Source organism: Oncorhynchus mykiss, chromosome 15, assembly GCF_013265735.2.
Source record: "Oncorhynchus mykiss isolate Arlee chromosome 15, USDA_OmykA_1.1, whole genome shotgun sequence".
Taxonomy (NCBI): domain Eukaryota; kingdom Metazoa; phylum Chordata; class Actinopteri; order Salmoniformes; family Salmonidae; genus Oncorhynchus; species Oncorhynchus mykiss.
The window spans coordinates 47,997,429-48,010,370 of NC_048579.1; the positions used below are offsets into that span (position 1 = coordinate 47,997,429).

General features: G+C 42.8%; 1 protein-coding gene and 1 long non-coding RNA gene across 2 annotated transcripts in view; one reads left to right on the forward strand and one right to left on the reverse strand.

The window, feature by feature from the left end:
- The first annotated feature begins 1,699 nt into the window (after positions 1-1,699).
- Positions 1,700-4,457, forward strand: LOC110490177. The gene is made up of 3 exons (XR_002468673.2): positions 1,700-2,558; positions 2,886-3,703; positions 4,027-4,457. It is a non-coding gene; the product is annotated as an uncharacterized LOC110490177 (long non-coding RNA).
- The window catches only part of LOC110490175 (proton myo-inositol cotransporter), a 101,431-nt gene continuing 92,938 nt past the window's right edge, over positions 4,450-12,942 (reverse strand). The window contains exons 7-10 of the mRNA XM_021563404.2: positions 8,360-8,485; positions 7,967-8,085; positions 7,548-7,700; positions 4,450-7,088 (exon numbers count right to left, since the gene is read on the reverse strand). Coding sequence (XP_021419079.2) covers positions 6,862-7,088; positions 7,548-7,700; positions 7,967-8,085; positions 8,360-8,485 — 625 coding nt within the window. The 3' untranslated portion in view covers positions 4,450-6,861. The remainder of the gene's footprint in view (positions 7,089-7,547; positions 7,701-7,966; positions 8,086-8,359; positions 8,486-12,942) is intronic.

A 12,942-nucleotide genomic window follows, 5' to 3' on the forward strand; every position in this document is an offset into this window, starting at 1 on the left:
TCATCTAAGTATTTGCAATAACGGTATTGTACTACTGATGTATTTTAGTGTCCAGGCTGCTAGAAAGAGAAAGCACTGCATTCCTGATGGATTCAAGTGTAGACAGGTCAGTCACGTTTACTCACACTGATTCGTCTTTTCTGACAACACAAATACATCACCTCACATCACTAGTACTCTTTTTTACCATATTTCTGAACTTACAGATACAGTCAGCTTTATGGAAATGATGACTCAACCTTGTGACATTTGGCTGGTTCATTGATCGTTGCTCTCAGCTCTCACCAGTGCTGGAATCAAACATGTCAGACACCAGTACGTCAGACTACCAGCAACACATCCAGGAGAAGGGGCTCACCCTTCGTCAGTCTACTCCTCAGGGGCAGGCCTGCTCTCCCTCCAGCAGAGAGCACAGGTCCAGCCACAGCCACACTGCTCCCCTAGACCTCCCTGGGATATCTCCACCTCAGAGCAACCACAGGTATTAATTCAAACACTTTCATAGTAACAGTATTCTTTCATTTGGAATGGATTTAACCTCACCTCTACCCCGCAAACACATGAAACAAAGACAAATGAGTGTGCATTCATTCCACTGTATTAACAGTTTTGTGAAGTAAAGAAAAAGTATAACTGAAACCTAATAGATATTTGATTTTGTAGTTTATACCTTTCTCTCAGCCAGGAGGGAGGAGAGAGTGTGCCTCGTGGTCCACAGTACCAAGTGGACCCAAACAGCAGCTGAGCATGACCCCCCTCAGTATCCAAAGTATGGTTTGGAGGCACAGTGCCTGAGTGAGTACTGAACTGAAATATCAAAGATATGTTTTTACCTGATATGCAGCAAATCATTTTCTTTATCCGTCTTCTGTTCATACATTATTGAGATTGACACCCCCCCGAACTGATATTTTTCCTGATTTCCATTGCTGTATCGATTACATCTGTGAAGATAGACATATTAGTTGATATTTCCATAACTTGTGCACTGACTAATGGGGTACGCATCGGCCTACCCAGTAGCACAGAGACCAGAGACCATGCCATGCACATAGTGGGGTTCTCTATCAACCAATCTGAGGGCAAAGACCACACCTTGGAGTTCTCTCTCAAAAATCAGACAATGGAGTTCTCCGTCAACCAAATAGAGAGTGAAGAGCAACACAACAAAGCACTCTTCGGGGCCTTGCAGTAATGAGTATTATGGAAGTGAAGGTACCTGTGCATCCCAAATGGCACCCCATGCCCTTTATAGTGCACTACTTTTGAACAGGTCACATAGGGCTCTGGTCAGAAGTATAGCACTTTGTAGGTAATAAGGTACCGTATTTGCTACGCAGGCACTGTCCAGTGTGCATTATGTAGGCTATTAATAATTTCCCTTCACTAAAAACTATGATACATGTTTTTGGAGAAAGTTTGTCAATCTCTCTTTACTGACATACAGTAGCAGTCAAAAGTTTGGACACACCTACTCATTCCATGGTTTCTCTTTATTTTTACACTGTAGAACAATAGTGAAGACATCAAAACTATGAAATAACACATATGGAATCATGTAGTAACCAAAAAAAGTGTCAAACACATATTTGAGATTCTTCAAAGGAGCCACCCTTTGCCTTGATGACAGTGTTGCACACTCTTGGTATTCTCTCAACCAGCTTCACCATATGTGTTATTTCATAGTTTGGATGTCTACACTATTATTCTACAATGTATAAAATAGTACAAATAAAGAAAAAACCCTTGAATGAGTAGGAGTGTCCAAGCTTTTGACTGGTACTGTATGTATGTCAATTCGTCCCAGCAGCTAATTTTAAGAAGGGTATGCCTAAGATATATCTCAAGGAGGAAGTACCGACAACATCTACCAGAGATGTGAATGAACCGCAGAGCCGAGGCCCTGAACCTGATTTCTTGACTCATGTAATTACAGGCAGCAGCATTACATCAGGTGTCTAATGCCACCTAGTGGCAGAATTGGAATAATTTCAGAGCTGAACAGTGATGATGATATAACGCAGTACCATTTAGCAGACGTTTTTATCCAAAGCGACTTAAGAGTCATGCGTGCAAACATTTGACATACGGGAGATCCTGGGAATTCAACCCACTATCCTGGCATTGCAAGTACCATGCTCTACCAACTGAGCCACGGGACCTGATTAGGGTATGATAATAGGTAAAGGTAAGGGGGAAATGTGTTAATATGGTGAAGGCCAGCCTGTTTCGTTGTTACGTCTGTATTCCAACAGGTTTCCAACTGCACTGATGTCAGCTCATGTAGGTTTCCACACTACATTCAAAAAATCACCTGCTGTTCACCACCTGTCTGACACTGATAGGCCGAGTCCCAAGTGGCACCCTATTCCCTATATAGTGCCACATGAGGAATAATAGGGTGTCATTTGGGACGCAGCCCCCGGTGGAGACTTACCTGCAGACGTGTCTTCAGCTTGTCCTGCAAACACTCACCATGGTCCTAAGGAATGCTGTGAATCATCGCCCAGTTACTCTCCCAAGAGGGAGGTTGCTTTAGTTCCGACTCGAATGATGACGTAAGTAAACAACAGATAATACTGTTTACATCTGCTTCGGCTAATGTACTGTAAGGGACTGCTTTGATTTCCCATAGATCACATAGGCCTACCATGACTGACTTGTAAATTCATTATTTGTAACACTTTACATTTAGTTGCTCTTATAAGTCTGCGTAATTACTGTTTAAGAACACGTTGTTGCATAGTAACCGCTTTGCATTTTACATGGTAATATCAACATATTTCTTAGTGTGACAATGACAGCAATGGAGTTGACAAGACAGCACAAACAGATCTGGGACTTGGGCTACATATGTTCATACTAATCTTTAAATGTCATATCAGGAGGTGAAGGATTATCACCAGTGTCGCCAGGGTGGATCCTCACAGGCACATTCAGAGAGGTCCTGTTGTGAAGAGATCCCTGTCCTCAGCCAAGGCCTCATCACATTGGAACACACAACAACGGGGTCACCCTCCGTCTCAACCCAGACCTTACACCCCACCAACTAGGCCTCAATGAACAGGGAACTGTGGAAACGGCCAGAGCGGTCATAGAGACCAGAGAGCGTTGGAGAGCTCCGACTCCACAGAGAGAGACGGTCAGGCTGTGTGGTTACAGATGACAGTAACAGCCAGGCTAGGGTTATAGGCGATCGGTAGGTCCCACCTCGTCCTCTGTCTGAATCACAGAGCTCTGCGGTCCACCAACAAAAATGGCAGCCACCAGAACACAAGCAACACAAGAAACACGAGAATGGGGACACAGACTGTCACCAACATCACCTCGAAATGTCCAACATCGGATGTTTCAACTCGGTGCAGTTTCTGGACTTGAGTGTAAAGAGAACAACCTTGTGGACTCTGAATCCCACAACTATTCTGCTTAAAATGTCATACCGATCCCAGCCAACAGAGGGCAGGCCCGTCACAGAGATGAGTCTATGAGACAACAGACAGACAGACAGCATTATCAGACAGATCCAGGAGGGAGGGAGAAGAGCACACGCCCTGGAGAAAATCAACAGCCAGAGAGCTCAAGGCTGGACCTGGGCACCACCCATCAATCATCCCTTTAAACAAATGCACTCTGAGAATAGAGTGCATTCAGAGACCCACTACCTCTGTACTAGACGCTCCCCTCGTCACCAATGATGTAAAAGGTATGAATAGCAAACGTTTGATGTAATTAACAAATCAGTGTAGCCGAATATAGACAAATCAATGCAAACAACAAAATATGTGGTGTAATTTATCGTAGGCAATCGATTGAAAGTAAAGCTAGTAAAATGGGTGTAATAAGCACACGTTATACTGCAGTAATATCTACTCTGATCTGTATACGTTGGCATTCTTCCGTACAGTTTGTTGCAGTTTTCTTACGGACCAAGGTTCATGATGGTGGTATTTTTTTTGGGTTATTTTCAGTGGTATTTTGAAAATGGATGTTGCTCCCTAATGATGTTTTTTCCTCTCTTCCATCCAGACTTGAGAGGTAAGCAGTTGCAGAATAAAGGACAGGAAGAAGAATAAGAGGTACAGGACCCTGTTCAGAATGTTCCTCTTAGAGGAGACCTTCCAGATGAGAGAGAGAGAGAGGAGAGAAAAGGAGGTCACTGCTGAGAGCATAGTTAACAGGCTTTCAGAGGAGGTTGAGACACTTCAGGAAAGAGCAGGCGTTCTGCTCATGCTGAAGCAGAGGAAAAAAGATTAGTGAAAAGGGAAGGAGAGGAGAGAGGTGGGGAGGACAGGAGAGGAGGGGAGGTCAAATCCCGACGTATCCCTTTTAAGAGTTGTGAACAACCCTAGCAACTACAGTACATCCCCTTTACCACAGGATCTGTTTCTGCATATTTCAACATTTATAACAATGCCCTTGTGGATTCTACATTAAAACGAAAGCCAGACATTGCAAGATAATCCGTTTATTTATTTTCCCCCGATACATATTCAAGTGTTCAAGATTCTCATGAATATATTTACTTTGATAGAATATAAATTCTAGCAAAACGTTTACAGCAACAATAATCAAAGGTATACCATACAGCGCTGGATAAATATTTGTTTTAAATCTTCACTAGTTCTTCTTCATAACCTAGAATAGAAACACTGCACTTCATTTGTTTTCACATAGAAAAAAATTGCACCCGTTCACCATAAAACCACAATTGGATGACCCCATTTAGGAGTTAAAGCAAAGAAGGCAATATAATAATACCATGATGGGTTGGCAAGCGGTTGTGACCGTCTTAAAAATCAAAAGTGCATTCTAGAAACCACAAACACATCGAATAACCTGTTTGACACCATCTCATTTACATGTTTGTTACATGACGACCGTGTTGTCGCCTCTGTGACGGGGATGTGCGATAAAGAGTTGTTTCTCTCTCTAAAAAAACACCAACTATCTGTGATAATAAAAGCAAAACGTTATTCCGTCTTCCAGTGAACCTCCAGTTTAGTCCTATTTATAGTATCCTCTCTAATCACATTTCTAATCAAATGCTCAAATAATTGATAATAAATACTCAATAATCTCAATATTGATACTGTTGTTCCAATGAACTGGCAAAACACACCTAGTGATAACTTGAAATGCTGTCATTTCATTTCAGTCTAAAGAAAATCCTATTTGAATTCACAATAGTAGCTATCTATCTGGTTTTGTCACTGACAATAATACACAGACATATTCTCAGCGACGTTATGTTGACCACTTTCAACGAGAGTCTGCTACACACAAATCTTGTACTCAAGTACTCAACTAAAAATGTGTCACCTTACATAGTTTAACGCTATATAAAACGACATGAGCAAGTACAGTACAGTACTCCTCGACCCTTTAGAACACGAGAACCCCGGCTCTTTCACGTGTAGAGTAATGCATTGCGATTTGTACATAAGGCTGTGGAGGAAGACACAACGTAAAATGGAGACGAAATAGGACATTCTTTCTGACATTGTTTTCCCAAAGGGCAACTATGTGTGTAACATTAACTGACTAAACTGTCCATTTCAATGTATGGGTATTCTCTCTGGTGGTCTGAGTAACCCAATGAATAGTCTCGTCAACATTTATCAATAAAAACATTTGTGCAACTTCTGAAATAAAAGTTTAAAAAGGCTATCATCACGACTCCTTCATACATTTCACTTCAGTACAGGCACCGACATCATGGGTAAAATACGTTAGAATAAATAACCTAATAATTCATAGGTTTACTAATGACAAAACAGAGACAGGTCATTTGCTGCTGTAGCTTTGCAACCAACATGATTAAACAAACTGCAAAGCAAGACTGAACTTCATCATTAGATGGAGACCAGCGTGCGTCTCAAATGGCATGCTATTCCCTTTATAGTGCACTACTTTTGACCAAGGCCCATAAGGCTCTAGTTAAAAAGTAGTGCACTATATAGGGAATAGGGTGCCGTTTGGGACGTAGAGCCCAGGTGTATTACTAGTGTCTGGACACCCCGTTTGCGATGCTACAGACAAGCTGAGACAATATTGTACTGAGTTGTGTTTCATATAGAAAGGCATACTGGTATCAACACTATATATTACAACCCCTCGCTCTGAATTTAACACTTTTGGTGGACGTTTGGCCTCCTACAATAAGGTTTTGTTGTGAAGAGGTTGTATCTCTAATCATATAGTTTTATGTGAGGAAAATGGCAATAGTTTTGTTAATCGTAGTTGGTCTGCCTCACATATATGGAAATTCATAATCATGCGACAGATGAACAGTAAAACGGATGTCTAAATGCTGAGGATATATATATATATGAATGTAATGTATGCTTAATACTATTCACGTGATGGTTTTTAAATCAAAAAGGAGATTCTCATCAAACTATAGATGTATCTACAACATTAAATAGGCATAATCAAATGTGCAAGTAACTCACGTGTTACAAAGAGCTACCCTGTCCGTGAAAAAGATGGAGCAATGTAACCTACGTGGCTGTGAGGCAAACCAGAGACGAGGACTCGGGGAGGATGCAGATCAGGGGCTGTATGTACATGTATCAAGCTTCCTGTCCATGTAATATCATTCACTATGATCTAAAAGGCTAAACTGATCCTAAATCAACACTCCTGCTCTGAGTCACTTGATACACACTTTCTGAGATGAGAGAACAGAGACAATATCCAGGGCCAAAGTTACAAACTAGACTGGGCTACTTTAGCCTGGTCCCAGATCTGTTTGTGCTCTTGCAAACTCCATGGCTGTCATCGTCAAGCCATTATTTGGCATGACAATGAGTGACAGTGAGTTGGCACGAAAGCACAGACAGGCTGGCACACGGGCGAGGGCTACTCCACGTCGGAGGCATCGTTATCAGAGAGGTGGTAGTTGCTCCCCTTCACCCTGATGTACTCCACCTGCCGGTCCTCGTCAGAGTCCGTGGCCCCGCAGGAGCACAGCTGGTTGTCGAACAGGGACTCAATCTCCTCCAGCCTCCGGCCCTTAGTCTCAGGAAGACAGCCGTAGATGAAGAAGAACCCAAGCAGAGCCAGGCTGGAGTAAAGGAAAAACGCTCCTGGGAAATAACGATCACAACAAATACACAATCAACAACACATCGTCTGTCAGTCATTATTAGGGCCTACAGTTTTTCCCTGACTACCATATGTGACTTGACCAGGAAGGGCCCAGAGGTTTTCCTGTACTGACAGCAGAGTTCCGTTCTAGTCTGCAAACAGTGTACAATTCTGTCAAACACTATCCAGTATCTACTGCACCTTATTAAATGACAGCAAGTAATCAAACATGATGAAACTACATTCCTTACACATCGAGCCCATCATAAGATACCTCTAGTCTCTCTAGACTAATCAAATGTCCAACAAAAGGTCAGATCCTGCAGTAAAAGCCAGGCCTGCTGTTCAGGTTGATTGATCGGGGATGTCCTGTAAGGGGGTATTGATCCGTGATTAGCCGGTCTGTACCGTAGTAGGTGAGGGACTGGGCCACGTGGAGGAAGATGTATCTGTGTTACCGTAGTAGGTGAGGTTCTGAGCCACATGGAGGAAGGTGAGGGAGACCAGGAAGTTAAACGTCCAGTTGACTCCAGCTGAACAGGCATTCCCTGTGCTGCGGGCCCACAGGGGGTAAATTTCAGAGTTGATTGTCCACGGCATCGGACCCATACCTGGAAGGAGAGGGATGACACAGGGCATACAATAGCTCTACAGTACAGCAACTACCCCTCAGTATGCAAACATTGCTGAATCGAGACTTATATACAGTAAGCGCACAAATCAAACCCAAATGACCTCAATGCATGGTTAACGCCAAACTTGAAATGAGATATCACATTTCCTAATTCTGCGATTCCTTAGTTAGTAGTTGCCCCACAGTGAAAGTGAAATACAACATACATTGAATCTCTACAAAGATCAGTGTTGTCTCTCTCACCTGGGGCGAAGAAAGCCAGATAGAGAACAAGACCCAGTAGGACCACCCAGGAGTAGGAGGTGGGACAGTAGTTATAGGCCCAGTACGTATGGACTCTCAGCTGGGTCGAGTTGGAACACCTAGAATAACATGGTACAAGACAGCTATTGTACTGTAGCAACAGTAGCTATGTTATGGATGGAGAGGTACTATGAGTACAGAATTACAGAAGAACCACTTCTCAAGCCTTCTTCAAGGAGTCTTAGGCAACGCCATCTACTAACCCCCTCCATCCCCTTCACAAACGCACAACAAATAAACCCACACACAGAGCGCATTCTATGACTCACCTGCCCCCCTGTTGCCCTATGCACAACCACACACTCCCTCCCCTTAGTGCCTCCTGTAGCTCACCTGCCCCAGGCTGCCTTCTCTGTGGAGGCTGTATTGACAGGTACACAGGATGAGGCGAACAGAGCCGTGCTGTTCTCACGATAACAGAAGCCACACGCCGGGTCCAGCATACACGGCTCACACAGCCTGGGATCACAGAGGAGGATTGGACAGAGATGTCACATACAGAGACAAGATCCTCGAGGAGGTATAACGGAACACCTTTCCTCTCTGTGAATGGAGAAGATGCTATCTTTAGCTCTTTACTCTGATAACTTGAGAATAATCTATGTGTGTGTGTGAGAGAGCATGTATTTATGTGTGTGTAATGTGTGCGCATCCATGTGCGTGCATGCGCGAGTGTGTAGTGCGGGGAGCATAGGGCAAACCCATTTCAGAGAGTGTGTTCATTCACAGAGAGTAGCTCTAATGACAGAACAGCAGCCCCATTCCACCTGCCTTAAAGACAAGTCTGTCTTAAATGAGTCTGTCTTGTTTGTTGAGTGACGAGAGAGTGTTCAAAATATTAGGAACACCTTCCTAATATTGAGTTTCACCCCATTTTACCCCGAGAACAACCTTAATTCATCAGTGCATGGACTTTACAAGATGTAGAAAGCATTCCACTGGGATGCTGGTCCATGTTGACTCCAATGCCTCCCACTGTTGTGTCAAGTTGGCTGGATGTCCTTTGGTTGGTGAATCATTCTTGATACACACGGGAAACTGTTGAATGTGAAAACCCCAGCAGGGTTGCAGTTCTTGACACACTGTGCCTGGCACCTCCTACCATACCCCATTCCAAGGCGCTTATGGTGCCTTCAGAAAGTATTCAGACCCATTTACCTTTCCACATTTTGTTACGTTACAGCCTTATTCTAAAATGGATTTAAAAAATAATAATAATCTCAGCAATCTACATACAGCACCTCATAAAAACTGAATGTTTGCTAATTTATAAAAAATAAATTAAAAAACATACATTATTTACATAAGTATTCAGGCCCTTTGCTATGAGACTCAAAATTGAGCTCAGATGCATCCTGTTTCCATTGATCATCCTTGAGATGTTTCTACAACTTGATTGGAGTCCACCTGTGGTACATTCAATTGATTGGACATTATTTGGAAAGGCGCACACCTGTCTATATAAGATCCCACAGTTGACAGTGCATGACAGAGCAGAAACCAAGCGATTAATTAATTATCTGTCGAGCTCTGAGACAGGATTCTGTCTAGGCACAGATCTGGGGCTGTGAAATGTCTGCAGCATTGATAATTCCCAAGAACCCAGTGGCCTCCCATCATTCTTAAATGGAACCACCTCTTCATAGAGCTGGCCAAACTGAGCATTCAAGGGAGAAGGGTCTTGGTCAGAGAGGTGACCAAGAACCCAATGTTCACTCTGACAGAGCTCCAGAGTTGCTCTGTGGAGATTGGGGAACCTTCCCACAGCACTCCACCAATCATGCCTTTATGGAAGAGTGGCCAGACGTAAGTCACTCCTCAGTAAAAGGAAGATGACAGCCCGCTTGGAGTTTGCCAAAAGACACCTAAACAAGATTCTCTGGTCTGATGAAACCGATATTGAACTCTTTAGCCTGAATGCCAAATGTCACGTCTGGAGGAAACCTGACACCATCCCTACAGTGAGGCATGGTGGCAACACCATGCTGTGGGGATGTTTTTCAGCGGCAGGGACTGGGAGACTAGTCAGGATCGAGGGAAAGATGAACGGAGCAAAGTACAGAGAGATCCTTGATGAAAACATGCTCCAGAGTGCTCAGGACCTCATACCGGGGTGAAGGTATACCTTCCAACAGGACAACGACCCTAAGCACACAGCCAAGACAACGCAGGAGTGGCTTTGGGGACAAGTCTCTGAATGTCCTTGATTGGCCCAGCCAGAGCCCGGACTTGAACATCTCTGGAGATACCTGAAAACAGCTGTCAGCAATGCTCCCCATCCAACCTGACAGAGCTTGAGAGGATCTGCAGAGATTTCTCCTTTATTTAACCAGGTAGGCCAGTTGATAGCAAGTTCTCATTTACAACTGCTACCTGGCCAAGATAAAGCAAAGTAGTGCGACAAAAACAACAACACAGAATTACACATGGGATAAACAAACGTACAGTCAATAACACAATACAAAAATCTGTAAACAGTTAGTGCAAATGAAGTAAGGAGGTAAGGCAATAAATAGGCCATAGTGGCGAAGTAATTACAATTTAGCAATTAAACACTGGAGTGATAGATGTGCAGATGAGGATGTACAAGTAGAAATACTGGTGTGCAAAAGAGCAGAAAAACAAAAACAAATATGGGATGAGGTAGGTAGTTGGTTGGATGGGCTATTTACAGATGGGCTGTGTACAGTTGCAGTGATTGGTAAGCTACTCTGACAGCTGATGCTTAAAGTTAGTGAGGGAGATATAAGTCTCCAACTTCAGTGATATTGCAATTTGTTCCATTTATTGGAAGCAGAGAACTGGAAGGAAAGGTGGCCAAATAGGTGTTGGCTTTGGGGATGACCAGTGAAATATACCCGCTGGAGCGCTTGCTATGGTGACCAGTGAGCTGAGATAAGGTGGAGCTTTACAGAGCAAAGACTTATAGATGACCTGGAGCCAATGGGTTTGGCAACGAATATGTAGCGAGGATCAGCCAACGAGAGCATACAGGTCGCAGTGGTGGGTAATATATGGGGCTTTGGTGACAAAACAGATGGAACTGTGATAGACTGCATCTAATTTGCTGAGTAGAGTGTTGGAGGCTATTTTCTAAATGACATCGCCGAAGTCAAGGATTGGTAGGATAGTCAGTTTTACGGGGGTATGTTTGGCAGCAGGAGTGAAGGAGGCTTTGTTGCAAAATAGGAAGCCGATTCTAGATTTTATTTTGGATAGGAGATGCTTAATATGTGTCTGGAAGGAGAGTTTACAGTCTAGCCAGACACCTAGGTATTTATAGTTGTCCACATATTCTAAGTCAAAGCCGTCCAGAGTAGTGATGCTTGTCGGGTGGGTGGGTGTGGGCATCGATCGGTTGAAGAGCATGCATTTCGTTTTACTAGCATTTAAGAACACATAAAGAGCAGGCCACGGAAGTGGTGTGGTGTGCCAAGCTTGTAGCATCAGGTGTGCCAAGCTTGTAGCATCATACCCAAGAAGACTCAATACTGTAATCTCTGCCAAAGGTGCTTCAACAAAGTACTGAGTAAAGGGTCTCAATACGTATGTAAATGTGATATTTTTTAAAATAAATAAGCAAAACATTTGAAAACCCCTGTTTTTGCTTATCAGTGTGAGGTATTGTGTGTAGATTGATGAGGGAAAAAACAATTTAAACAATTTAGAATGAGGACGTGACGTAACAAAATGTGGAAAAAGTCAAAGGGTCTGAATACTTTCTGAAGACACTGTAAATATTTTGTCTTGCCCATTCACCTTCTGAATGGCACACACACAGTCCATGTCACAGTTGGCCCAATGCTTAGAAATGATTCTTTAACCTGTTAGAGCTCTAGGGGCGCTATTTCATTTTTGGATAAAACACGTTCCCGTTTTAAGCGCGATATTTTGTCACGAAAAGATGCTCGACTATGCATATTCTTGACAGTTTTGGAAAGAAAACACTCTGAAGTTTCAGAATCTGCAAAGATTTTGTCTGTAAGTGCCCCAGAACTCATTCTACAGGCGAAACCAAGATGATGCATCACCCAGGAATTAGCAGAATTTCTGAAGCTCTGTTTTCCATTCTCTCCTTATATGGCTGTGATTGCGCAACGAATGAGCCTACACTTTCTGTCGTTCGCCCAAGGTCTTAGCAGCATTGTGACGTATTTGTAGGCATATCATTGGAAGATTGACCATAAGAGACTACATTTTCCAAGTGTCCGCCTGGTGTCCTGCGTCGAATTCGGTGCGCAATTGCCAGCTGCTTCTACTTTACCATTTGATTCAGGGGAGAAAGCATGTGTCCAAGAACGATGTATCAATGAAGAGATATGTGAAAAACACCTTGATGATTGATTCTAAACAACGTTTGCCATGTTTTCAGTCGATATTATGGAGTTAATTTGGAAAAAAGTTGCGTTTTGAGGACTGAATTTTCGGATTTTTTTTGGTAGCCAAATGTGATGTATAAAACGGAGCTATTTCTAATACACAAGGAATCTTTTTGGAAAAACTGAGCATCTGCTATCTAACTGAGAGTATCCTCATTGAAAACATCAGAAGTTCTTCAAAGGTAAATTATTTTATTTGAAGGCTTTTATGTTTTTGTTAATGTTGCGTGCTGGATGCTAACGCTAATGCTAACGCTAAATGCTAACGCGAAATGCTAACGCTAGCTAGCTACTTTTACACAAATGATTGTTTTCCTATGGTTGAGAAGCATATTTTGAAAATCTGAGATGACAGTGTTGTTTACAAAAGGCTAAGCTTGAGAGATGGCATATTTATTTCATTTCATTTGCGATTTTCATAAATAGTTAACGTTGTGTTATGCTAATGAGCTTGCTGATAGATTTACACAATCCTGGATACAGGGGTTTTTTCATAGCTAAACGTGACGCAGAAAACGGAGCGATTTGTCCTAAACA